The sequence below is a fragment of the Schistocerca americana genome, chromosome 1 (assembly GCF_021461395.2).
Source record: "Schistocerca americana isolate TAMUIC-IGC-003095 chromosome 1, iqSchAmer2.1, whole genome shotgun sequence".
Classification (NCBI taxonomy): domain Eukaryota; kingdom Metazoa; phylum Arthropoda; class Insecta; order Orthoptera; family Acrididae; genus Schistocerca; species Schistocerca americana.
The window spans coordinates 1,139,680,524-1,139,708,405 of NC_060119.1; the positions used below are offsets into that span (position 1 = coordinate 1,139,680,524).

General features: G+C 37.5%; 1 protein-coding gene across 1 annotated transcript; it reads right to left on the reverse strand.

Annotated features, from left to right (window-relative positions):
- Positions 1-3,376: 3,376 nt before the first annotated feature.
- On the reverse strand, positions 3,377-27,122 carry LOC124619255 (lambda-crystallin). The gene is made up of 6 exons (XM_047145523.1): positions 26,936-27,122; positions 21,390-21,577; positions 16,742-16,950; positions 11,257-11,414; positions 6,091-6,233; positions 3,377-3,660 (listed from the first exon to the last, which is right to left on the reverse strand). Exons 1-6 carry the CDS (start codon positions 26,980-26,982, stop codon positions 3,443-3,445), a joined length of 963 nt encoding a protein of 320 aa, XP_047001479.1. The 5' UTR covers positions 26,983-27,122; the 3' UTR covers positions 3,377-3,442.
- Positions 27,123-27,882: the final 760 nt, after the last annotated feature.

Here is a 27,882-nt window from a genome sequence, read left to right on the forward strand (position 1 = left end):
AGTGTTTCGTGTGGAGTCAGTGTGAGAGACCTCCTTTAAAAAACTTTTCTTTTATAATTTAAAAGATTTGTAACATGAATGTCAAAGATTTAATTTGTATCTTAAAAAACACAAGAAGGTCCCGTCTTCACATGCTTTGGGAGGCAGAAAGACGTGCTTGTTGGCCTTCCTCTTCTGCATCAGACCAACCACGTGTAAGCATTTCTTTCTTGTACTGTTGTGACTTCATGATTAATAATAATTATATTTGAAGATAATTTTTACTGCTCATTACACTGCCGATCCAGTCATTCTGTCCCTAATTTTGTTGTATTAAATTGTCAGTTTCAGAATACTTTTTAGATCATTTGTCGAGAAAACACGGAGGACTGATGTGGCACCTGATTTGCCAACTTGTTTAAAATTCTATTTTCATTGTACAGCTGAACCTGCACCATTAGTGATGAAGTTCTAACATACATCATGATTATTACAGCAATGAATGATTATCATATCGGGATTTGGTATTTCCTTAACCACATTTCTTTTTTTTCCCCCTTTAACAGCTACCTGGAACACACTCTAGGAAAAGATGAGACTTTCATATGCAGCTCGACCTGAAAAGGATAATTATTTTATTTTATGGAAAGGTAACATGCAAGTGCTAGTAGATGTCTGAAGAGAGTAAGCAGCTGCCAGTCTGGAATCAGACATCTATAGTGAACAGTTCATGACAATGTTAGCTACTGCAGCCACTACAGGGTCATGACTTAAGTAGAGCTGACACACAAATGAGGAAAGTTAATGGCTTAAATTAATTAACTTAGTGTGGCTACAATATATAATATTGATCTGTAAGGTTAATAAGCTACATCAGAGTCTATTTAACATGTGATATTGGTCTTTTTTTGCATGTGTTACACTTTAAAATACTTCACACAAATGTTCCAGTAAAATTTAAATGTCTAAAGCTTCTGGGCGTGATATCCTTTGAAGTGGCTGGTCCTCAATGTGTTAAGTTTTAAACGAGAGACAAACAATCTGTAATTTAAAAAATTCATTGTACATTCGTACACGTAACATAATTCATCTTGCGTAATAGGAAATTTACTTTGAAAGTAACACTATTCAAATCACCATTCGCTATATTTTCCCCAACACCTGTCAGAAATAGGTTTGTTTAGGTTGTTGCCAGAGAGAGCCAGAGAACAAGCATTACTGTGAGTGCGCAGCTACAACGGCATAGAAAACCCGTATGTTCATACGTATAAAGCATTAAGAGATCTTACATCACGTCATAAAAGAAACAGAACATCAGAAGATATTCCAAGAGCTTCGGAATTTCATAAACCATACTAAAATGTATAATTTGGCTTGAAGTGCACATTCGTGTGTTCACATTTACAATGGAGTAGGTCCCAAGCTCATATTAAGCTTTTTGGGATGTAAATTTCCTGGAGCACCAGAACTGTACTATCTCACGTTTGGTTCTTTATTATGGTAAAATGCCATACATGCCAGAAGGTGAAAACATGGAAATTCAGCGAACAGCTGGAACTAGCCTATATTGTGGAATGAAATGCTTCCGTTCAAATAAATTGACTGCCCCAGTGGAAAATACTAACAAAAGCCAAATTTCTTTAGTAAACCGACGAAAATAACTTCATTGTTCTGTAAGGTGATTATTGCTCGACTGCCAAAAACGTGGAAATAAAATCAGGAAACAAACTGACAATATATTTCTGTCTTCCGTAACTATGTGAATGTATTTTAATTAACTTGATAGCTCCAGAAATTTTTTTCTGGTTAGCGTCTGGCTTCAAGTAGCCAGAAGCAGAAGAAGCTACTGCTCACATGCGACTGAACTGCGCACGCACATGATCCCACTGGCATCTGCTCAAAGAAACCTAATGTTAACAGATATGACGTCATGTTGTAACTAAGTATTGCTTAGTCTTTGCCCTAAGGCCTTTGACATATTTTGCTATTGGCAGACGCTTGTGTGTGCATGGTGCTTTGTTGTTGTTGTTGTTGTTGTTGTTGTAAAGGGCAAATTTCCTTTGCAACTTAAGTTTTATATTGTTTTTTCTCTCATTTATGTTTTATTGCTGCAGTATTATTTTGCAGTAGAGGGATACAATAATGTTTTTTATTAGAGTGTCAGTTTTTACCAGTCAAAATTACAAACTTTTAACTGAAAATTAAAACCAGGCAAAATTCCCAGAATTCTCAAAAATTTCTGGTTTTTGCCAGGAAAAAAAAATTCACGGGGCGTATACACTCTGCACTATGACTCCGAGATTGGTAATGAACTTAGTTCTAGTAAATTGTACTAATTAATTAGGTAGCGATGTTCCAGAGCCCAATCACTACAGTGGTGCAGTGATGGGGGAAAAGAAACACTAAACATCAGCCTTCCCTTGGTGTTTCCAAAGAATTTGTCTCATCTTTGCGGATAATGCGACATAAAATGGAATAAATGCAATGGCTTCATCCACCTGAGGTCCTCGTCTGTTTCTGCCAGTTGCACAGTCAGTGTATGACATCGGGGTCTCTGAATTTGCCAATCTGCAACACCATCCTCATGTGTTCAACTTCTTGGTTGAGACCCTCTCTGTTAGAGAGGAGGTGCAAGTCCTATGTGAAAATGTTTTGAGCACCCTGTTCCTCTGTGCTAGGTGGTGATAGCAGTCAGTGTGCAAGTATAACTCCGTGTGTGTCTTCTTACAGTATACACTGTGGTCCAATGTGCTGCCTTCTCTTATTTTAACATGACATCCAGAAAGGGGAGCACTCCATGTTCACATGGACTTCCATGGCAAAATTGATTTCTAGGGTATGGAACTGAGATGTATGAGAAAATCATTCTACTTTTTTCTTCCAAGTGGCCATATGACAGGTTACCTCCTTACTAATGCCTGGGAACCTGCAGTTAGTTTTATTAAGAAGAGGAAGGAGATATCCCACAATGAACTGGCTTCAGGAACAGGCGGAGCAGCAACAGTGGAGATGCCACCAGAAGGGGTGTGGGCCTCAGACAGAGCAATGTGTTGGTGAGAGGAGAAGGGGAGGAGATGAGGTATGCTTGCCACCACCTCGGCGGAGACTACATGCAGAGTACTGGGCCAAAGGGAAGGGGGGTAGGGGAAGGAGGAGATATAGGTCCTGAGCCAGCTCCAAGGCAATCACTTCCCGACTGCTCCACTTGTATAACGCGTGCACGCACACACGCACGCACGCACACACACACACACACACACACGCACACACACACGCACACACGCACACACACACGCGCACGCGTGGGCAGGTGTACGACCCACCCAATTTCTGCATTGGTCTTGACTCATTCTTCTAGGGTGGGGTGGCAGAGGCATACAGTGAACAGAAGGAAAAATGTTTTGGAATTGGCAAAATATAGTTTATACAGTTAATTATTTACATATTATTGCACATTGTTGTTTCATTCAGTATTAGACATTTTCTTCTTCAGAGTAGAGAGATGTGTGAGGCACAAGTCACGCCATGCCCTTCTTTCTGGAAGTTTCTCTAGAGGAGTCATCTCACACAGTTGTTTATGAAGTTCTTTCACCACTGGACCTTCAAATTTCGGTGTGGGTCCCATTGTCATGGACACATCATATATTGTCTGACCATACCTATCACAATAACTTTCCATACCTGAAACAGGAACAAGATTTTAAACGTTGTTGTACATTTAGCTTAAGAATTTATGCTTCTTGCTTTCAAAGTATATATACATTATACTTAGGATAAATGAAATTGTATCTGATTCAAATAAAGAATGTAGCCGTAAGCCACACAAAACATATTGACTGGGTGAACTGTGTGGATGTGGGGTCTGTAGGACACAAATTCTAACACTGTGTTGTACATGGAAAGTCACTGCATCACTTAACATGATGCACTGTGTGAAAGTGCTGTCACTGCCAACAGCACTCTGTAGCTGGGCAGAAAGTGCCACAAATTTGCATTTCTTGTCATGACTTAGAGCCTGTACCAGCTATAGCTAGTACGGCTTCATAACCAATCAATGTCTCAAAACAGGCTAAATTCTTGTTGCACATATCTGTAACCCCCGATTGGCATGATGAGTTTATTTTGTTGAGCTTTGTTGGAAAGCAGTCTGAATTTGTGTGACATTTTTGTCAGGACTCTTTCCTTTAAGTGCACATCCTGAGTCTACAAACTACTGAGACCATCTGCAAATGTTTCATGCATTTGGAGGGTCAATTTGGTACCTCAGTCTGAAACACCTTTGCACTGTAATCATGGAATTACACTCCACAAACTCTAGAACACAAAATGATTTCTCCTCCAGAGCAGCCATTTTGCAACATGTGGTGGCAAACAGAAGACAACTGACATCTAGCGCCAATGAATATAAATTATACAATGTATTTGTTCCTCTAATAACTGAGCTGTGGTACAGCAATCAATGTTTGGACAACATAATACTTTGCAATATGTAAATTATTTCTGAAACACCCTGCATTTCATTCTCATCACCATGTACTGTTAAAGGCACTTAACATCTCCAAAAAAATTAGTACATACTCAAAACCTTGCAAACTTGGTATGTTGAATGTGAGGACAATTAATGACCCACTAGGCACTTCAACCACACACACCTTTTTGAAGCAGATAAGCAAATTAACTGTTGTGGAATATCATTATGAAGTGACAAGACAAGACTAGTATCGTGGGGCAGTCCCCAAGCTTGTGGGACTGAATAATTCAGTCAAATGTTTATACAGGGGTTAGGAAAACCCAATAAACATGAATGGAGGTTTCAATTTCGGCAAGGCTTGGGATCCAACATTCTATTATTTCACTAACCATTTGATCTTGCAAGGATGAAATCACACGTAGAACATATGCTGTAATGAACACTGCAAAACAAAATGCACAACGGACACAGAGAGTGCCAGGTAGTAAACTATTTTGACGTAGTTACACTTTGGCAACAATTCTTCACAGTCCCTATTGAGTGCAAACAGCAAGCATACCAATATATATAACCTTCACTTGCAGCACTTAAAGATGGATGTATCACTTGTCAAAACACTGCCCAAAAATAGAATCTTCAATGTAGTTGGGGCATCGAGGAACATATCACATCTTATTACCTTAGCAATCCTACGTAAAGGATAGTTGCTACTCACTTATAACTCTCAGAATATATTAAGAAACAGAGCTGCGCAGAATTTATTCAAACAATACAGATAAAAATTATTACTTAGTCTTGAATGACAAAAATATCTGATCAAACCAATATCCATTTACATCAATCAAAACATTAGACATTTCTGAATAGAAGGCAATACAAAAAAAGGTAAAGTTCAAACACATTTATTACTCAGATACTTAGTTTTATAAATGATAAATGTCCTTTTAGGTGCTGTTACACAAATTTTGAGAAACATCCAAATACATGGATTTTATGTATTCAGTATTTGAGAATGAGAAAACTTAGCGACTTCCGATAAGCTTTAGACATAATTTCCAACCTTTACACAACTTCCCTCACTGATACTTTCAACAAAATTATTAAAGGAAAAAGTTTAATACTTATTAGATTTTCACTGTTCATGCAGCCAAACTTTAGCATCAGGCATGACCTTTTAATTTACTACTTCTTTAATGACCTTTTAATTTGTTATTTCTTTACTAGTAACTCTCTTCAAAACACACTTCACAAATACCTGCATACATCACTGAATGTACCTGCAAAATTATGTCACTGGATGCCACATAGTTCAGGAGATACATCATACATTTAGATGTGTGAAAAACTAGCTCTTCCTTAAAATAGAGTGGAAATTACCCACACTGTATTCATCCATTCTTTCCTAATGAGATAACTCAGCAACTTCCAACCGATATTAAGCATAATTTCAAATCTTTCCTAAACTTTTTCTCAGTTACATGCTTAAAGGCAAATATTTAACATATTAAGTCATTTGTAAAGAAATTAGACATCTGAAGCTGTTTTATACACCACAGTTCAAATCTTTAAATAATCAGGGGTTTACTGGTGTATTGCTAACTAGCATATTGTAAGCATATAATGACAAACTGAATACATACCTTCGGCATTTAAATGAGCAGTTTCAAGAGGACCCAAGAAAGCATAACGCATTCCTAGACCCTCTGACATCACCTTATCAATGTCACTAACATTTAAAACTCCATCAGCAACCAAGCGGAGAACTTCATTCAATATGCAGTACCTGCAGAAAAGTAATACAATTTTAAACAGTATCATATAGTTTTATGGAAAGAAGAAGAAGAAGAAGAAGAAGAAGAAGAAGAAGACATCCACCTAAGAGATAGATTCAACATTAAACTGCAAGTTTTGAATTTTATTCAGTACAGAAATCAGTGTTATCTAACTTTTCACGTTGATCAATTATTTCTCAGTAAAAGTTACAACTGCTTTTCCTAATGTCAAAATTTGTAAAGTGACACTTATAGGCAACATTCCCTGCTTTCTTTATTTCTTCGTATGTTGTCCTCAGTGTCGACTTACTGCGTTGCTACACTGGCTGAAAAGTGCGTTGTGGAAGTACAACACTGACTACTTTACATGATGTAGCCGAAGGTGCAAATTTGTGTTCCACATTTCTTTACTTTCACTTTCCTTATTATGCTATCTGACAGACAAAAGGAAGTTGTTAATCTGTGGTGATTTCAATGCAAACTTTCTAAGCAATTCTGATAGGAAAAGTGAATTAGAAGTGTTATTAATGACATATAACTTAGAATCAGTGATTAAGTTCCCTACACGCATAGCTCAAGACAGTAGCACTCTAATAGATAATGTATTTGTATGGCAAGAGGATGTAAAACTAACATAAGCTTTCCTTGTGATAAATGGCTTATCAGATCATGATGTACAATTTATTAACTTACTAAACCTAGCAGGGTGTACTGTTCATAAATCATTAAGTAAAAGTGTAAGGTTGCTCAACCCGGTATCTACAGAATACTTCAGAGAAAGTTTAAGAAATGTTAATTGTGGAGATGTATATAATGATAAATGCAAAATATTTCTCGATAAATTTATATCCCTTTTTGAACATTGTTGCCTAAAAAAATTACTAAAAGTAACGCCGAACACTTTTCAAAGAAACCTTGGGTTCTAACGGTTTAAAGTTTCTTCAGAATGAAAAAGAAAACTATGAGACAACAGTAATTAGTAAAGACTCGGGAGTAATTTTACACTTTAAAAATTATTGTAACATACTGAGAGAAGTTGTCAGAAAATCAAGAAATATATACAATAGAGTTGAAATTAACAACTCAACTCTGCAATAAAATCAAATCAATACGGAATGTTCTAAGAAGGGAGACAGGAATAGTAACACTAGGGTTGGTAGTATTACTATTAAAGAGAAAGAAACCATCTTCACCAACAGTACACAAGTAGCTACTGTATTTGAAACCATTTCTTAATTATTTAGTGTAGGTGAAAAAATTGGTAAGAACAGTTCAAAAGAAAAAGCCAAGCAGTACATGGAAAAGTCAGTTTTGAGAAATACTAGTCAGATTAATTTTCACCTTAGAACTTCTTGTGAAATGAGGAAAATCATTAAATCTTTGAAAAATAAATGGTTTGTTGGAGGAGATGACATCTCTAACAAGATATTAAAACAATGTGGAGCAGTTACAGCCGATATTCTGACTCACATATGTAATCCATCATTAACTCATGGTATTTTCCCAGACAGGTTAAAATATGCCGTTGTCAAAGCTCTCTACAAAGAACGGGAAGCCACAGATGTCAATAATTATCGACCAGTATCCTTGCTTACAGCATTTTCAAAAATTGTCAAGAAAGTAATGTACTCAAGTGAGGTTGGATATCTCAGCAGTAATGAGATACTTAGTAAATCACAGTTCGGACTTCAAAATTGCTGTTCCACTGAGACAGCAATATAAAATTTCACTGCCCACATTAGAAAGTAAAATGTCACCATACGAATTTTCTATGACTTATCCAAAACATTTGATTGTGTGAACCGTAACATTATGTTCCAGAAATTACAATTCTATGGTATAAACGGAACAGAATATGAGTGGTTTACGTCATACATACATACATACATACATAAGTGGCAGTCTTAACAGTTTCTTCCCTCAATTCCTAGGAAAATATGCATCTGTGGGACTCCACATATGACGATTAAAATGCTCAATTTTCAATTATCTATCGATACAATCAGTTCTGATCTGATAGCATTTTATGAGGTTTAGGATTGGTTTCTCAAAGCCAGAGGGGTGTCGAGTGAAAATATGCAGGAGTCTTTCATTTTAGGTTGTAAATAAGTGACCAGCCAAATATGAGCCAAATCATTTGGCTGTGTCTGAGGCCTATTACTTATCAGTAACACACTCACACTTATTATCAAAAGTATGTTTGTATGAGGTATCAAGCAAAATTTGGGAATCAACTGATAATTTCATAGTAGACAGAACACAGAATGTTGTATTGGATGGAGAGTCATACAAAGATGATGAAGTAACTTTGGGTGTACGAGGGAAGTGTGCTGGGACCATGGCTGCTTGTGTTGTACATTGACCTTGCAGACAATGTTTATATTAACCCCAGATCTTACACAGGTAATGCAGCTCTAACACTCCACAAATATTCAGTCAGATCTTGATAAGGTTTCAAAATGGTGTAAAGATTGGCAATGTGCATTAAATGTTCAATGAGACACAGTTGTAATCAGTGAAGTCATGAAGATACCTGTATGTAACAATTTGTAGGGATACGAAATGTAACATTCATACAAGCTCAATCACAGGGAAAGCAGGCTGCAGGAAGTACCTCATTGCTAGAGTATTATGGGTATCCAATCTGTCTACAAATGAGATAGCTTAGAAAATGCTCACATGACCAATACTACCCTAGAATAGTACTCAAGTGCGTGGGACCAGTACCAAATAGGACTACCAGGGCCCCTGAAAATATGCAGAGAAGTGCAGCACAAATGGTCACAGATTTGTTTCATTGATGGGAGTGTCTCTCAGCGATGCTAAAAGACCTGAACTGGCAGTCGCTTGAAGATAGATGCTAATTATCCCATGAAAGTGTAATTAGAAAGTTTCTAGAATATGCTTTAAATTGTCACTCCGTACAGTGAAATGGGAAGATGCGCTAATAGCTGGTACAATGGAAAGTACACTGCCAAGTGGTTTGCAGAGAACTGATCTAGATTAAGAAAACCATTTTGGATTCCTGTAGCAGACAGAAACAGTCGAGATGTGTATTTTATTAATATGCCAATCAATTGCCTGCATTTCAATCTTTTTTGACTGACCTCTTATATACAAGGTGAGTCACGAAGGTATGCAAGTATTTTAATATGTTATTCCACAAGTAAAACTAAAGAAAAAAGTTCATATAAAATAAGGTCCACAAATGTTTATTTATGGAGTTACGGTTATCAAAAGATTTTACCTGGAATTTAGTAACTTTGCTAATATGAAGCCATTGCAAATCTGTACGAGGTTAAAATAAAGCACGATTTCCATTTATTTTGTTGTTATTGGTCTCGTGAATCTAATATAACATGTCCCAGACGTGTATCTGCAGTAGCTTTCTAGAACATCCCAAGAAGCAAAGAGTATTATACAAGTAAATTTGTTTACTTTCCATTAACAATGTAGAAACATTTATGTCATTGTTGGCAATCGTTAGCGAGTTTTTTCACTCATTTTCTAACCTTGAAATGAGTTAGTTTTCTGTATTGTTCAGTGAAAGAACATAACAACAGTGTATTTAAGTGAAACCACATAGTAACTGTTGTGGTATGCAGATTATTTATGAAATAGAGATGCCTTTCAAATTTACAACACAGGAATACGCCGATATGGTGTTTATTTGTGCCAAATGTGATGGTAATGCTACGGCTGGGTCATGTTTTATTAGATTCACCAGATCAATAACAAAATAAATGGAAATTGTGCTTCACTTTAACCTCTTACAGTTTTGCAATGGCTTCATACTAGCGAAGTTTCTAAATTTCAGGCAAAAATCTTTTATTAGCCATAACTCCGTAACTAAGACCTACATTTATACCAACTTTTTTTTTCTTTTGTTTTACAAGTAGAATCACATATTACAATATTTGCATACCTTCGTGAATCACCCTGTATTTAACTCTAGCTTCATGGTTCACACTGAGCGAGGTTGTGCAGTAGTTAGCACACTGGATTCACCTTCAGGAGAATGACTGTTTCAAACCTATGTCCGGCCATCCTGATTTAGATTTTTCTATGATTCCTTAATTGCTTCAGGCAAATGCCAGAATGGTTTCTTTGAAAGGGCGCAGCTGACTTTCTTCCCCATCCTTCACTAATCCGATGAGACCAATGACCTCCCTGTTTGGTCCCCTTCCCCATATCAACCAACCAACCATCTAGGGTTCACAAGTTTAATTTAGGCTTTGGGAAAGATAACTGATCCTTAATGTAAACCAAATACCTGAATAATGGCAAGCTACTATTTGTCTATGACTTATTTCCTGTTAATTGTTTCATATTTACCACACACATGCATTCATAACAAAGTGACATATGAAAACATTTGTCTCAAGGGCTGTCTACTTCTAAAGACATTCTAAGCAGTTACACTCCACCGTTGTGTCACATTACAAAAACAAGGTATCCATCAAAGAATTTAAAATTTTCTTACAAGTACAACTGATGACAAAAGCCTTAGAAGAACAGAAGTAAGAGGTTTCTTTTAAGTAGTTAGTTTTACAACAACGGTAACAATTTCATATTAGAAGGAAAAGGTAGGAAACAAACTTACAAACTTTAAACATGAAACAAGATGTTACAGTACGTAGGGTTCTTTAATCCAAATCTTCACGGGTCTTGATAATTGCATTGTCTTTTTTTTTTTTTTTTTTTTTTTTTTTTTTTTTTTTTTTTTTTTTTTTTTAAAAAAAAAAAGCTTCTAATCTGACTGTACAAATTATTTACATACGAAAAATTTGAGGTTTTTTAGAATGTCCAATCTACACCTTCAATGTTCATTACTTTTCAGCCATTCTCAATTGGGTACACAGTAGGTTTACTTTTATATAAATGTGCAGCTACTGTCCATTTATTTGGGTGTTTTATGTGAAAGCCTTATTAACAACATAATACTGCACTTATTTTCTCTTCTGTGTGTGTGTGTGTGTGTGTGTGTGTGTGTGTGTGTGCGCGTGTGCGCAGGAAGAGGAGGAGGGTACTTACTGGATTCTATTCAGTGCAAAGCCTGGAATTTCCTTTGTAAGGCAAACTGGAGCTTGGCCAATTTCTTCCATGATAGCCCTTGTACGAGGAATAATTGCTGGATCAGTCCAGGGAGCTGGTACTATTTCAACCAAAGGAACATAATATGGGGGGTTCACCTGTAGGAAGAACAAAATTTAAAAAATGAAATACATATAGCTGTGAGGGCAGAGAAAAGATTGAGAACAATGTTCAAGGGAAAATTTTTTTGAACTGCAAAAATGTTTTATCATAATTAACACTAAGGTATGGAAACAACAGCTGACGATAGAAATCTGTCTATTTCACACTAAGGTAAAATATAAATAAAAAAATCAGAAACCTTAACACAAGTCCATCATATTTTGTTGAACACTCCATGAATGCAATTGAGAAATGCTAACCAACAGAAACACTTATGGCATAAATACCACAACTGAGAAAAGCTCTGGTATTAAAAAAAATAAACAAGTGGGTAAAATTGGTTTTTTAAATGGATTTTTATTGTTTTTTAGGATTTTGCTTGTACTGACAAATAGTTCAATTTAAATTCCTGTGTTTAATTTATTTAAGACACTACAACTACTTTACTAGTGGCTCATTTCTTGCCCTGTCTGTACTGCATCCATCGGGGGATCTTCTCTGTCTATGGACTTGTTTGATCATAATTATGAAATAATTTAGGAGAGAAAGGATCCAAGAAATTAGTGAAGATCTACCAATTTCTGCATGCTTCCAAAAAGTAGTAAATTCTACTAAACAAATATTACACTTCTACATCACATTATAGTTTTTTCTGGAAGTGCAAATATTATCTAACTGTGTTTCTTGTATTGCATGAAAAGTTAAAAGACAACATTAATAAAACAAATTCTAGTGACAGTTAACAGTTGCCTTCAATAAATATGATGGCTCTTTTTAATTTGTGTAAAGATAACTATGTAATATTTTGTATGCCGATTGAGTTTCCATAATCAAATATACATTCATCTTTAGAAAAAACAGAGTACTTTTAACAACTAGAGATAGGATGTTCATCTTCATAGGTCTTGTGTGGTGTTATGTTCTGCAGAGATGATTAGATATCAGTCACCTTGGTTCACCAGGTTCCCTGTTGCCTAGTGTGCACAGGATCCGCCATGGGCCATGGTAACTTGTTCTGTGCACAATGCCATCGACGCTTATAAGGTGCAAATGGTGTCCTGCGGTATGGCCATCCATGCTGCATTCAGCTGGTTTCAAATTTCACTTGTGGTGGTTGGCATTGGGTCACAGCACTGCACCCGTTGTTTCACTATAGCCCACATTTTTGATTGGTGACATGTCTGGGTCTGGTGATCTAGTGGGCTACGGCAAAAGGCTGACATCCTGTGACACCAAGAAGGCACGTGTTCATGCAGCAACATGTAGTGATGCATCGTGTGCTGAAAAATGGTGTCTGGGATGTTGTGTAGAAGGGGTATGGTTACAGGTCACAATATGTCATTCACTTAGGTCACACACCAACTGCAATTTGTGGTTGTAGCCAATAGCAGCCCACACCATAATGCCTCGAGTTCTGCGAATGCAGTCAGTGTGATGCCACTCACACTGTGTATGGTGAACCAAAGTGCAGCCATCATTTTCGAACAAAAAGATCCTGGATTTGTCCGAAAACACTATCTGATGCCATTCCTGTCCCCAGTGACATTGTTCCACACACTATTGCCATCTAGTATGTTTCTGCACATTTGCCAAAGGTATGAGAAGTGGACGACATGAACGTAACCAATGCCGTAATAAAAGAAAATGGACTGGCACCCCTGATAGTGTACGATGTGTTATACTGTTCCGCTGTTGAGCTAGAGCTGAGGATGCAGGTCGATCTTCTAGGTGGGCAGTGCGGCCTGACCCATGTTGTCATGTTCTATGGCCTTCTGTGAATCGTTCTGTAGACACCTGTTGCACTGCCAAAACACTTCGGCCCACATGAGCAGCAATTTTCTGGATGGATGCACCACATTCTCTCATGCCAATAATGCACCCTCTTCTGGATTCACTGATTTGACAGTATCGTTCAAGCATGTCTGCGAGGCATCCTGGTGCATTTTTTCTGAACACTAGTGTAGTTGGCTCTTATGCTCTTATGGTGTCTTTTTCTAAATTGCTTTTTGTGTCTTAACAAGATGCCACAATTTTAAAATTTCCATCATCAGGTACAAATAGGACGGTAAAATTTTAAGGGTGGCCCATGGGTAGAGAAAATTAATTTCAAATCAACCAGCGAAAAAATTGAGCAAACTGTAAGAAAAAATGAAAAAGAGGAAAAAATTAAAACATTAAACTGTTTTCAAAAGCATACAGAACAATTACATAACAAGTATTTAGTAACTTTGACAAAAGTAAACACATTGCCTCTACCTAGCTCAAAACTAAAGCAACTGCTACCGAGTATGAAATGGAAACAAAGATAATCTCAATTCATCTCTGTCCAGCATTGCAGCAAGGCACATGCACTGGCTTGCGATCAGGTTGCAACCTGATCCCACAGCTCCCTCAGTCCTTTTTGTTTTTGTCTCTGCAGATCATTTGTCAAGTGTCAGTTCTATTCATTGGTTCTGTTGATGTTTTTAGTTCTACTATTTCCTGTGGATAATCGATCACATATTCACAAGCTAGGTTTTGTACTTCTCTTTCAACATATCTAAAAGGAGTAAAAGGTAAATGCATTTCATCATAATCATACATAAAAATGAGTTCGTGTCAGTTAAGTTTGTCTCCGAGACTTGCAGCATGAGAAACAAACTACATTGTCTTTCCTCAAACAAATTAGCTGGCATTTCCTTAAACTTTGACATGTACGCAAATAATAAAAGAAGAGACTGTTGACTTTTTAATCAGTCGGACATAATTGCAGAAACTGTTTTAAAGAAACTATGGACTGAGCATAAAAACTGAGAGCTGTCCCCAGGAAATTAAGATGTCTGGTCACTTTAGTTTAATTATTAAAAGTATAACAACAGGTTCGCATTGTTGTGCCGTTGGATGTTGCTGGTGGTGGAAATGGGTATGGATATCGGGGAGACCAATGGTAGTAAAAAAAGAAAGGGTGTTATTTTTCAGTTCTGTCCTAGGGTGGCAAAACACTTAGCAATGTCTCTGTTTGTAAAGAAACTGTTGCCAACATACTGTACACCTCATCTTATGACGATTTTCATGAACAAGGGACACTAAGATTTTAAGCTGGCAACTAATTAAACATTAATCATGGAACACACTGTAGTTTTCCACGTGCTATACATTTGTAAAACCCGCTCTGTTTTTAATTTCATGTTCAATAATTCTTATTTTACAACTAGGAAATTTATAACTCTGCTTTTTTACTACTAATTAATAAGAAATTTTGCTACCCAGTAAGCTCATTTCACTTACATACACTCAGAAAATCACTCTCAGAATTTTAAGTATTGTTGTGTGAAACATAATACCATAACCATGGGAATACAATATAAATGTTCGTAAGAACCTGCCAACATTTTTTAAGACTCATCTCTTACACTCCACTGTCTTCATTGAACTTCTAGTACACACACTTCTGAGTTTTTCTTTTACTCTGTTCCTAACAAATTTAATAATTTCTTTCCCATGTCCAGCATGTTCTTATAGTTTTCCTTCCAGTCCCCTCGGCACCACTAATGTCCTCAACTTACATCCTCACTTCTTGTTTTAAATTTCCCACATGTTATAACCACATCTCAGATTTCATCACACATAACAGTATCCAAACAATAACCAAAATCTGTTGCACAATTTCTTGCACTGTAATAAGCTATGTACTGTTAGCTTCTCAGACAAAACTTGTGATACAACACAGGAAATAAAAACCATTCTGTCTGTAATATGATCTTTAAGAATGATGTAATATGCAGACACACAAAGGCTGTGGGACTGATGTTATTTAGTAGTGTGATTCACAGAAATCTTTCTGCATTTCGACTACATTCTCTTCAACAATTGGTTAAGGAAGTCAACCCTGAACGGAAGTGTCCTCAAACTTTGTTTTATACAAAAACTCAGAAGCACCTTCACATGGTAGGGCACTGAACAGCCTTCTCTAAGCACTGGAGACATTTCCTCAAATCACTAAACCAGTGGCAGTCCACAAGAACAATTGTTCCCCAGAACTGGTTACTATTCTTCTAGCCAACACTGTCACATCCACCGACAGCAACTCTCAGCAGCACTGCATGTTTGAACATGTTCTGATAAGAAAAGAAGCATGACACATTTGTAGACTTGGAACATCACTCTGAGGAACAAATTTCTGCATATTTTCTATATACTTCTAACCACACAGTCTGAGGCGCCTTGTCACGGTCCATGCCCGTTGGAGATTCAAGTCCTCCCTGGAGTGTGTGTGTGTGTGTGTGTGTGTGTGTGTCCATAGCTTAAGTTAGATTAAGTAGTGTGTAGGCTTAGGGACCGATGACCTCAGCAGTTTGGTCCCGTAAGACCTTACCACAAATTTCCAATTTCTATATACATCTACAAGACTACTCAGAAATTCACACTCAAATTCTTGGGCAGATGGTTCAGAGAACAACTTTTGGACTACTACTCGACCATTCCTCTCTCAAAAAGCACCTGGGAGAAATGAATATCTAAATCTTTCCATGTGAGATCTGATTTATTGTATTACAAGAGTCATTTCTTCCTATGTAGCTGGGAATCAATAAAATATTTGCACATTCAGTGCAGAAAGTTGGTGATTGAAATTTTGTAAAGAGATCTCACAGCAACAAAAAATACCTTTTTTCTAATGATTGCCACCCCGACTTGCCTCTCTAATCCAAGACACACTTTCTCCTATTTCACAATAATACAAAACAAACTGCCCTTTTTTGAACTTTTCTGATGTCCTCTGTTAATCTCATCCAGTAAGGATCCTGAGGACAGGCAATCATAGTGTAAAAATTTGCTTTATTACATCTGTTGTACGGTTCAAGTGTTCTGCAGTAAAGCACAGCCTTTGGTTCACCTTCTCCACATTTTCTCTGTGATGCTTCCAATTTAAGTTATTCATATTTGTAACCACTAAGTACTGAACTGAATTGGCAACCTTTAAATTTATATGATTTATTGTGCAACTGAAATTTCACGTTTTTTTTAGTACTCATCTGGAGGACCTGCCACCTTTTGTTGTTTAGGGTAAATTGCCACTTTTTGCACCATGAAGATACACCATCTGCAACATTTTGCAATTTGTTTAGATCTTCCAATGCCTTTACTACACGGTAAACAACAGTGTCATCCATAAAAGGGCTGTTCAGATTGTCACCTAAGTTGTTTTCATAGATTAGGAACAGCAGAGAGCCTGTATCACTTTATGTGTCTGCATTAAGATTAGTTACTCTCTCCTTATCTGTGCTTGACCTTTTTTCTTTCTATCATAAAACTGTATCAAAAATACAAATATTTTTGTACTTACTGGATGTGAGACAATAATTTGACTCCTGTGTTTTATGTCCTTACTGAACAGTGAAGGCAGGAATGTACTTGTAGAACTTGAGAGGATTGTATTAGAATCCACCACTTTGTCTAACTCCTGATACACCTTACATTTCAAATCCAGTCTTTCTGGTACATTTTCCTGTACCAATTTTGCTCCCTTAACGGCTTCTGACAAGTTTGATGTGCCTGCAAACATAAAAAAGTCCAGTAGTATTATACAGAGAAACAGTTAAATATACCAACTAAAATTACTGTACCGGTCCGAAAATAATAAGTCTTTTCTTATAAGGTTTCTTTAATTTTCCTTTATGAGGAACTTATATTTCCTTTATTTATGTATTACACAATGGAAAATCCAGGATGGAATGTAACAATATTATGAGAAGGAAAGCTGCTACTCACCATATAGTGGAGATGCTGAGTCACAGATAGGCCCAACAAAGGGACCGTCACAAACAAAGTTTTCGGCCAGTAAGCCCTTTGTCAAAAATAGATGGCAACATGCACACAAACACGCATGCATGCACATTCATTCATGTGTGTGAGTTGCATTTGCACGAGAGAGAGAGAGAGAGAGAGAGAGAGAGAGAGAGAGAGAGAGAGAGAGAGAGTGTGTGTGTGTGTGTGTGTGTGTGTGTGTCATCTATTTTGGACAAAGGCCTTACTGGCCAAAAACTTTATTTGTGACAGTCTTCTTGTTGTGGCTACCTGTGACTCAGCATCTCCATTATTTACATATTCTTGACACTTCTCTAGCAACCCCCACTCACCATTTTTCACCTCCTGTCAATCTGATTTTTTTTTTTTTTTGACATCTGTACTCCCTATTGTTGGCTTGATTTGGTTTATATTTGGCCAGTTAAACTGACTAGCTCTAGTGTTACTCAAGGATGTGTACTGGACCTTGCCTTTTTTTGCCTAATTGTTCCTCTGCAACCTTCACTACTCCATCTCTCACTTCCCCACTTCTACCGCATTCCTTTCACCTGATTCAGTCAATCTTTTCCTAATGCTACCTTTCAGACTTTCAACAAGCTTTGGTTCATTCAAGTTATTTAGAGCCCATCTCCTTAATATTTCATCATAATCAGTAAATTTTGAGCACTATACACATTTGCTGCTGGAAGTGTTTCGTAGCTTAAAATATGGTTACTGAAGATCTGTCTTGCCATTATATAAGCTATCTGAAACATTCCAGTGTCTCCAGGTATCTTTGATGTATACAACCAGCCTTCTTTCTTGGCTCTTTAACCAAGAGATTGCGATTACTAATCTGTGCCATGCGCAAAATTCATCTTCTAATTTGTTCCTCCCTTAGGTCATGTTCTCCTATTATTTTTCCTTCTCTTCCTAGGGAGCACCACACAACAGTCACTTTTGCTCATTTCCTATTCTTCTATACTGTCAAAATTAAACTGCTCCCTCCTGTGTCTCGGAGGTTCTAAAGCATTACCAAAGTGGATGTCTGCACACTGCAGAAAAGAAGCCACAGTTGTTTCTAATAAGTGGTGGTGATGAAGGCCATCAGTGACAGAGCCAGTAGACAGACATTCACTCTCTACCTTAGGGAATTTTTCCCCCAATTCATATTGGAAAAAAAAAAAAGAAACACTCAGAACATACTTGTTTACTGTGGTGCTACATACGAGAAATGTACATGACAGAGATCTTCTAATTAACAAACTTACATGCAGATCAAATATTAACAATAACAAATGTGATAATTAAAGATACAGGGTACTTATAAATGGTGGAAAAATCGAAATTTTTATGACTTTGTTATATTCTATAGTCTTTCCTGATTACACTGATATATACATTATAGGGTTTCAAATGAAAGATTACCTATATACACCAAATTTTAAAGGTACGGTCATGTACGCTGCCACACCCTCTTTATTTCTGTTTCAGAAACCAGTATTATTTCGAAAAGAACTGTGAACTTCCTGTTTCCAGCGATAAAACATATGATACATTGTATATGTTGGTAACGGTGCAGGTTCCTAGTGTCTGTAAATGATTATCTTTGCTAGTATTTACTTTTGTTTCACTGATGCAGTTTGTTCACGTGTTACTGAATGTTTGTAGCCCAAGTGCTATATATATTTGTGGAAGTACATATCCTTTAGTGTGCAATAAATACAAACTATACCACGCATCAAGAAGTTCAATAAAAGTAAATTCCATGGTAACCAGTTCACAAATAAAGCATGCCACACTGTCGAAAGTAGCCTATGTATCAGTTCTTCTGGAAAGAAACCCTTGGTGATTCAAATTTTTGTGTTAACAATTATGCTGTTTGTAGTGGATTTGTTGTTGATGTGGGCATCTTATCTTCTTTGCTAAAGGAAGTGGCGAAATGTAAACAATGATGGTGTAGGCTGTCTAGAAATAACCGAACAACAAAGTAGCAGGAAGGGTTTAGCATCAAAATTAGTTGTTCTGTGTAGATTCTGCAATAAATCAACCTCGAAAAGGGCTTCAAACATTGTGCATAATTCATATGATGTTAATTTGAAGTTTGTATATGCAATGCATGCAACAGGGAAAGGAAAAACAGCTGCTCAAACGTTTTGTGGTTTGATCAACCTTCCTCCTCCTCCCAATACATTCAGGAAGCTACATGGGCCACCTACTTTCGTAAGTTGTCCACAGATGACCACTCTGTTTACGGACTTTACCCTAAAGGAGCAGATCCTTGGTGTGGTTACCAACAAGCAAATGAAAGTGGTCAAATATACCATCACAAGCATTCTCTTCCTGGGCCTATTATGAATGAAATAAAACCAATTTTTAGGGATCTGAGTGACCCTGTTTTGCTTAGAAAATATCTTCATGGGGGCACTCAGAATACAAATGAAAGTTTCAATCATTGCATATGGGAAAGAATACCCAAGAATGTTTATGCAGGACTAAATACATTAAAAGTTGGTGTGCTAGGTGCAGTGATATGTTTTAATGATGGCATGATAGGAAGGTTGGAAGTTCTGAGAAATTTAGGCATAAAATGTGGCTCTAATATGGAAGATCAACTGCTTGCACATGACAGACAATGGGTGCATGAAGCTGAAAGATTCGCTCTTTGAGTTTCCAAAGAAGCAAGAAGTGCTAAAAGGAATGCCAAGAAGAAGCCTGAAGATGATGAAATGCTGCAGGATGAAGACTATGCTTCAGGAATGTTCTGAGGGTAAGGAAGGTGGTTTGGGGATTTCATAGGGATGAACTAAGAGGTTACAAAGGTTAGGTGGATGGCGGAAAGACACTCTTGGTGGAGTGGGGAGGACTTCATGAAGTATGGATCTCACCTATCCTTCATGAAACCCTCCCCACTCCACCGAGAGTGTCTTTCCGCCGTCCACCTAACCTTTGTAACCTCTCAGTTCATCCCTATGAAATCCCCAAACCACCTTCCCTACCCTCTGGCTCCTACTCTTGTAACCGCTCCCGGTGTAAAACCTGTCCCATGCACCCTCCCATCACCACCTACTCCAGTCCTGTAACCCGGAAGGTGTACAAGATCAAAGGCAGAACCACGTGTGAAAGCACCCACGTGATTTACCAACTGACCTGCCTACACTGTGAAGCTTTCTATGTGGGAATGACCAGCAACAAACTGTCCATTCGCATGAATGGGCACAGGCAGACAGTGTTTGTTGGTAATGAGGATCACCCTGTGGCTAAACATGCCTTGGTGCACAGCCAGCACGTCTTGGCACAGTGTTACACCATCCGGGTTATCTGGATACTTCCCACTAACACCAACCTGTCAGAACTCCGGAGATGGGAACTTGCCCTTCAGTATATCCTCTCTTCTCGTTATCCGCCAGGCCTCAATCTCCGCTAATTTCAATTTGCCGCCACTCATACCTCACCTGTCTTTCAACAACATCTTTGCCTCTGTACTTCCACCTCGACTGACATCTCTGCCCAAACTCTCTACCTTTACAAATGTCTGCTTGTGTGTGTGTGTGTGTGTGTGTGTGTGTGTGTGTGTGTGTGTGTGTGCGTGCGCGGCAGTGTATACCTGTCCTTTTTTCCCCCTACAGTAAGTCTTTCCACTCCCGAGATTGGGATGACTCCTTACCCTCTCCCTTAAAACCCACATCCTTTCGTCTTTCCCCCTCCTTCCCTCTTTCCTGATGAAGCAAACCGTTTGTTGCGAAAGCTTGAATTTTGTGTGCATGTTTGTGTGTCTATCAACCTGCCAGAACTGTCGTTTGGTAAGTCACATCATCTTTGAAAATATAAGATGTGATATTTTATATGCTTGTAATACACATAATAGGTGGACTTAAATAGGTCTAGTTCCTCAGCCATCATGTCATGCATATCTGGTAAAAATTTAGTCTGTCTCCTTCAAATGTATAAAACTGAATTAAATAGTTTGGAAAAAAATTGCATCTATTTCTTTGTAACTTTTTTTAATAACCCTAAGCAGGTTCAGAAATATTCAAAATACTTCTAATTTATTTAGAAAGTGTGCTGCATTGCCTGATACCAACACAAAATCTGTAACACGTATACATTATAAACAGTGCCTCAAAGAAACAGGTGATTACTTTTACATAATATTGAGCAGAGAAAGTACCCTGTATCCTTAAAGGGTTTCAAGAAAAGTAACTTACCCTTTACAAGAGACATCTGTTGGTCTGCAGACAGTTTTCCACGTAGAAGTTTTTCTTTTTCCAATGTTTTCAGTTGTTTTTTAATGTCGTCCAGAGCTGAGCTGACCTGCTCTGGCAAGATGTCATAAAGATGAACCTCATACCCAGCAGCAGCAAACAGCATTGCCCAGCTACGGCCAATCAAACCACTGAGGGGAAGGAAGAAAAACCACAAGGTGATTAAATTGGCAAATTAACAAAACTGGTTTTGTTTATCAGTCAACATTACATGTCAGGCATTTCAAAAGGAGCAACAAATGCAGCACTTCAATGTACTCATAAATTGAGAGGTTGGACAAAATATTTTCAACATCTAAACTCCACAAACCACCTTATGGTGTGTGCTGGAGAGTACTTTGTGTACCCGTGTCACTTCCCGCTTTTCCTGTTCCAGTTCCGGCTGGTTCTAGGAGGAAATATTGCTTGTAAGCCTCTGTGTAGGCTCAAATGTCTCCAATTTTATCTTCATGAGGTACACACAGGAGGAAGCAATACACTGGCTGACTCTTCTAGGAATGTATGCTCTTGGAATTTTAACAGTGGAGTATAATGCAGAACACCTCTCTTGCAGAGCCTGCTGCTGGAGGCAGCTGAGCATCTGTGACTCTTTTGCTCTTATTAAATGAACCTGTAATAAACGTGCTGCTTTTCTTTGTATCTTCTATATTTCCTCTATCAATCCTCAACTACAGATCCAAGACTAACAAGCAATATTCCAAGGATTTGTTAAACGAGCATTTTGTAAACTACCTCCTTTGTTGATGGAGTAAATTTCTAGAGGATCCTTCCAATAAATCTAAGTATAGTATCTGCCTTACTTGCGATTAATTTTGTAAGGTTGTTAAACTTTCAAATTGGCTTGTACGAATATGAAAGAACCTGCTTTGAGTGATTGTTCTGCAGTTATTGCATAGTCATACAATAACAGATCATTCTGTCTATGTATAAGCAATACAATACGTTTGTTTATGTTGAGGGTCAACTGCCACTTCCTGCACCATGCAAAGATCCTCTGCCGATCTTCTTGTCTTTTGCTATGATTTTCTAGTATTGGCTTCACTTTTACACAACAGCATCATCAGTGAAAAGCCTCATGAAATTCCCAACATTATGTAGTCTGTTATTTATATACAATGTGAAAAGGAATGCTCCCATAGCACTCCCTTGGAGTACATCCAAAGTCACTTTTATATCTGAGCAGCATTAAAACAGAATTCCTTATCACAACAGGATTATTGCACAATTAAATACCATTGATTGTAAATGATGATTTCACCCTTTCGGTGAGTCGATACGTTCCCCTGTTAATATAGGCAGAAAACCTCCTTGCACATTATAACTATTTGTTGAGCTAGGACTAACAAATACCACTACTTTGTCCTTGAGCCCAGGTCTAATATACTCCTTTAATATTTCACGAAGTTTTGTCTACATCCAATGGCAGTGTGAGACCTTCCACGGAAAAAAAATTGCAGGCAATCAGTGTGGACCTTTTGAGTTTATACACTTACAGGAAAGAATGTAGGAGATACTAATAGTCTGAAGAGTGTCCCTTCCACTGCGCAGTTACAACTAGTTTTAGTAACTTGTAATAAGAATACTACACCTTTGAGGTAAGCCATACTATATAAGGTTCTTAACAGCAATAACAAACAACTGCTCAATACCTACCAGATGCAACATTTGCTAAAATAAAACTGGACTTGCATTGATTCATATTACATATTTCTTTTGAGGGCTCTGCAAGGAAATATACACAGAACTCACAAGCACCAAATTAAATAACTTACAGGTAAGAAACAGATATGCTCACCTCATTCTTCACTAAGACCTAAACCCTGACCAACATTCTTCTCGAAACCAAATGCACAGTGATTACTTTATAGCATGTGATACACTTTTTCCCCTCTAGCATACCTTTTGAAGTATATTTTAGCATCAGAATAAAAAATAAAGTGTGTATACTATGTTTTATAATGTCTATTTTTTTGTAATCTAGATAACATTTTATTCAAATAATTGAATGGCATATAATCTGCTAATTCAAAACACAGGGGGCCTATGTGGGGAATTTCTTGAAGTGGACAAAAATCATGACGAATTTGTTAAATGGCTTGATGAGGAGAATTTTCTAAGTGAAGAACAAGGTTCTGCGTGCACTATAGGAGAGGAAGAGGGTTCACATGACGATACTGAAAGTACTTGCTTATTCTGATAACAGAATTTTCACTTTTTCATGAATGTTTCTCCCTCCAATTTTCCAGAATGAATATCTTTCTTAGATAGTTCAGTAACAGCCATTACTATTTTTTTCTTGTAGTACTATATCTTGAGGAAACAAGAGTTAAATTTCTAGCCATTTATATGATTTTTTTTTAAAAAAAAGAAAAGAAAGAAACAGTAATGTTTTTCAGATTTTGTTTTGGTTACCTTTTGAAGTTATGTAGATAATGTAAGATTTTGAGAAGTTACAAAAAATTTTTGAACCATATTTATTCAATGGAAAAACTGGTAGAAGCCAGCCTCGGCGAAGATCAGTTTGGATTCCCTATAAATGTTGAACACACAAGGCAATACTACCGTAACCCTGTGACGTATCTTTGAAGACAGGTTAAGGAAAGACAAACTTACATTACTAGACTTAGAAAAAGCTTTGGACAATGTTGACGGGAATACTCTCTTTCAAATTCTGAAGGTGGCAGGGGTAAAATACAGGGAGCGAAAGGCTATTTACAATTTGTACAGAAACCAGATGGCAGTTATAAGAGTCGAGGGGCATGAAAGGGAAGCAGTGATTGCGATGGAAGTGAGACAGGGTTGTGGTCTATCCTCAATGTTATTCAATCTGTATATTAAGCAAGCAGTAAAGGAAACAAAAGAAAAATTTGGAGTAGGTATTAAATTCCACGGAGAAGAAATAAAAACTTTGACGTTTGCCAATGATACTGCATTTCAATTAGAGACAGCAAAGGACTTGTATGAACAGTTGAATGGAATGGATAGTGTCTTGAAAGGAGGATGTAAGATGAACATCAACAAAAGCAAAATAAGGATAATGGAATGTAGTCGAATTGAATCAGGTGATGCTGAGGGTATTAGATTAGGAAATGAGACACTTAAAGTAGTAAATGACTTTTGCTATTTGGGGAGTAAAATAACTGATGATGGTAGAAGTAGTGAGGATATAAAATGTAGACTGGCTATGGCAAAAACAATATTTTTGAAGAAGAAAAATATGTTAACATCGAGTATAGGTTTGTGTGTCAAAGTCTTGTATGGAGTGTAGCCATGTATGGAAGTGAAACATGGATGATAAACAGTGTAGACAAGAATACAATAGAAGCTTCCAGACTGTGGTGCTACGAAGAATGCTGAATATTAGATGGGTAGATAACATAACTAATGAGGAAGTACTAAACAGAATTGGGAAGAAGAGGAATTTGTGGCACAACTTTACTAGAAGAAGGTATCAGTTGGTAGGACGTGTTCTGAGGCATCAAGGGAGGAGAGGTAAAAATCGTAGAGGGAGACCAAGAAATGAATAAATTAAGCAGGTTCAGAAAGATATTGGTTGCACTAGCCATTTGGAGGTGGAGATACTTGCACAGGATAGAGTAGCATGGAGAGCTGCATCAAACCAGTCTCTGGACTGAAGACCACAACAACAATAACATATATTCAATAGATTATTTGCTATAACAATTGTTGTTGCTGGGGTGCGATCCACTCCAGCGTGTCAAGCACATCACTCCGCAGAAATGTGTCAAATAAGGTCTATGTAAATGGACGGTAAAAGAGGAGTCAAACAATTTCATTAGTACACTACAAACTGAAGTGCAACATCAACCATTTTATTACAGTGCAGGTCCACGAAACAGATATTGGTATTCAAGTTTTGTTGTTGGATAAAATATAGGAATATCAAAAGGTTATTACAACCTGCACAGAAACCAAACACAGTTAGAAAACTCAAAGGGTACGAAATAAAAGCAGCAGTTGAGAGGGGAGTCACACAATGTTGTAGTCTATCTCCGATGTTATTCAATTTGTACATTGAATAAGCTGTGAAAGAAACAAAAAGAGAAATTTGGAATGTGAATTAAAGTTCAGGAAGAAGAACTGAGAAGTTTGCAGTTTGATGATGACATTCTAATTCTGTCAGAGATAAAAAAAGGAAAATCTGTTGAACAGAATGGACAACTGGTGTCTTGAGAAAAGGATGTAAGATGAATATCAACAAAATCAAAACAAGGGAAATGGAATTAGCTGAATTAAATCAGGTGACACTGTCAATGTGATGTGGAAACAAGACACTAACAGCAGTAGATGAGCTTTGCTACTGGGGTAGCAAATATTGATGATTGAAGTAGAGAGGATATAAAATGCAGAATGGCTGTAGCAAAGAATGTATTTCTGATAAAGGGGAATTTTTCCACACATCTGATGTAAACAGGTTTAAGGAAGCCTTTTTTCTGAAGGTATTTGTCTGGAATGTAGACTTGTGTGGAGGTGATGTGATAAGCAGTTCAGAAAAGAAAAGCAAGCAGAAGCTCTTCACACTCTTCCCCCCCCCCCCCCCAATTAGGTCTCAGCTAAGTGAAAAAGAAGTCAGAATTATGCAGGTTTTTAACAGGGTTGGAACTGGAACTTTTGGCTCCCTTACAAGTCGCCATTTGTCTTCCAAAATATTGAAAATGCCCCATAACGCCCCCTCCCCCCTTTCTGCCTACAAACTATCGTATGGGTGACTTTGAAATGCGGTGTTACAATACAATGCTGCAGATTTGATGATGAACTGCGTAACTAATGAGAAAGCATTGTACCAAACTGGGAAGAAAAATTTCAACTTGACTAAAAGAAAAGCTCGCTTGATAGCACGTATTCTCAAGCATCAAGGTACTTTCAGTTTGGTATTATAGGAAAGTGGGAGGGGGGGGGGGGGTTTAAAACAACAACATGATTTGCAACTACCTAAATTATTTCCTTTTGCTACACAAGTATAATTTGTTCCACATAGCATAAACACACAGTAGGCCTAAATGCAAATGGGCAATGGCACAGTACGAAACAGTACCACTGAGAAAATTACTGACGATATTTCAGTGAAAGTGTTGAGAAATTTTGAGGAAATAAGGAACGTCTGATGGCAGGGCTTTGTGAACACAATGACAACAGCCCAAAAACAGTAAACACTATCAAATCTTAAACAGATATGCTTAATTTCATTTACAGCTATAAAAAAACTGAAATGTAAATTACTTTCAAAGGTGTAAAATAAGAAATGCCGATGTTCATGGGGTTATGTTAATATATACATTCAATTTTCTTTGGTGGGAACTTCGGTGAGGGTAAAACTCAGAGCTGAAAGTAATTTTTAACACACTGTGTGTGACTACACGTTATGCCACAGTACGGACTTGACACTTCTCAGCTATTAGAATGGTGTTTTCTGCAAGGCTTGGAAGGCGTTGACAATGTATAATTCTACAAACAAATATTTTACCTACCTTCCCACGATCCCAATTTTCTCATTCTTGACTTTTGGTGATGCCATTTCGTTTGACAGACCTACTCACTCACTCCAGAAGTTCTGCGACACAGTGAGCTCTCGCTGGATTGTGCCTGACCTTTATCTGCAGAGCCGCCCCTCCCCATCACCGTAGCGAGCAAACGACAAAATAACAGGCGACTGCCTTGAACCGGCATCTCGTACGATGCGTTCGAATCCTCCATGGCGTCACATCTTGTGCCACTATCGTCTCTCTAATTCTAAGTCTGTGCGATACACGTTTAGTCTTCACTTAAGTACAGGATGACATGACACCTCAGCGTGTTACAGTGCTTGAATTTAATATGTGTAGAGGAAAAACAGTTTCAGTATAGTGGTAGCAATCATTTTCTAGCACATTATATCTAACCTCTATAGATTTCTGGAGTCGCAAAGGAAAGTTGCTATAGCAATCCCGCCTTCACGCACTCATTTATTTTTCCTACAACCATTGCGCCATCTTCAGCGGGTAGTTGCTTTATTGCGTGTAAACTTCGTGGAAAGGTGATAGTTTCGGAAAATATATATGAAACCACTTCCACAACACAGGACAGTATTTGTAGTTAACGTGTATTACAGTTATTAGTTACAAAAACTACAAATTTAAATTGGTTGCATGTGTAAACACTCAAAAGCCGTCGTCACTCGAGTGACAGCCATTTGCCCTTAAACACTAAATGTTACGATATCGAACTTTTTCCGCGGCGGCTTCTTTGTGCAAAACCTTACAACCTTCTGAAAAAGATGGTAGTAATCTTCGAAAGTTCGAGTTTCAACTACGATTTGACACGGCCTGACAAAGTGAGATTTTAAATAATGTTTAAAAATTGTTTTAACTTTGCTACGTCCTTAATCTTCCCAGATCATCGATTAACACCAAAACACGCAACGTAATAATGTTTTCTC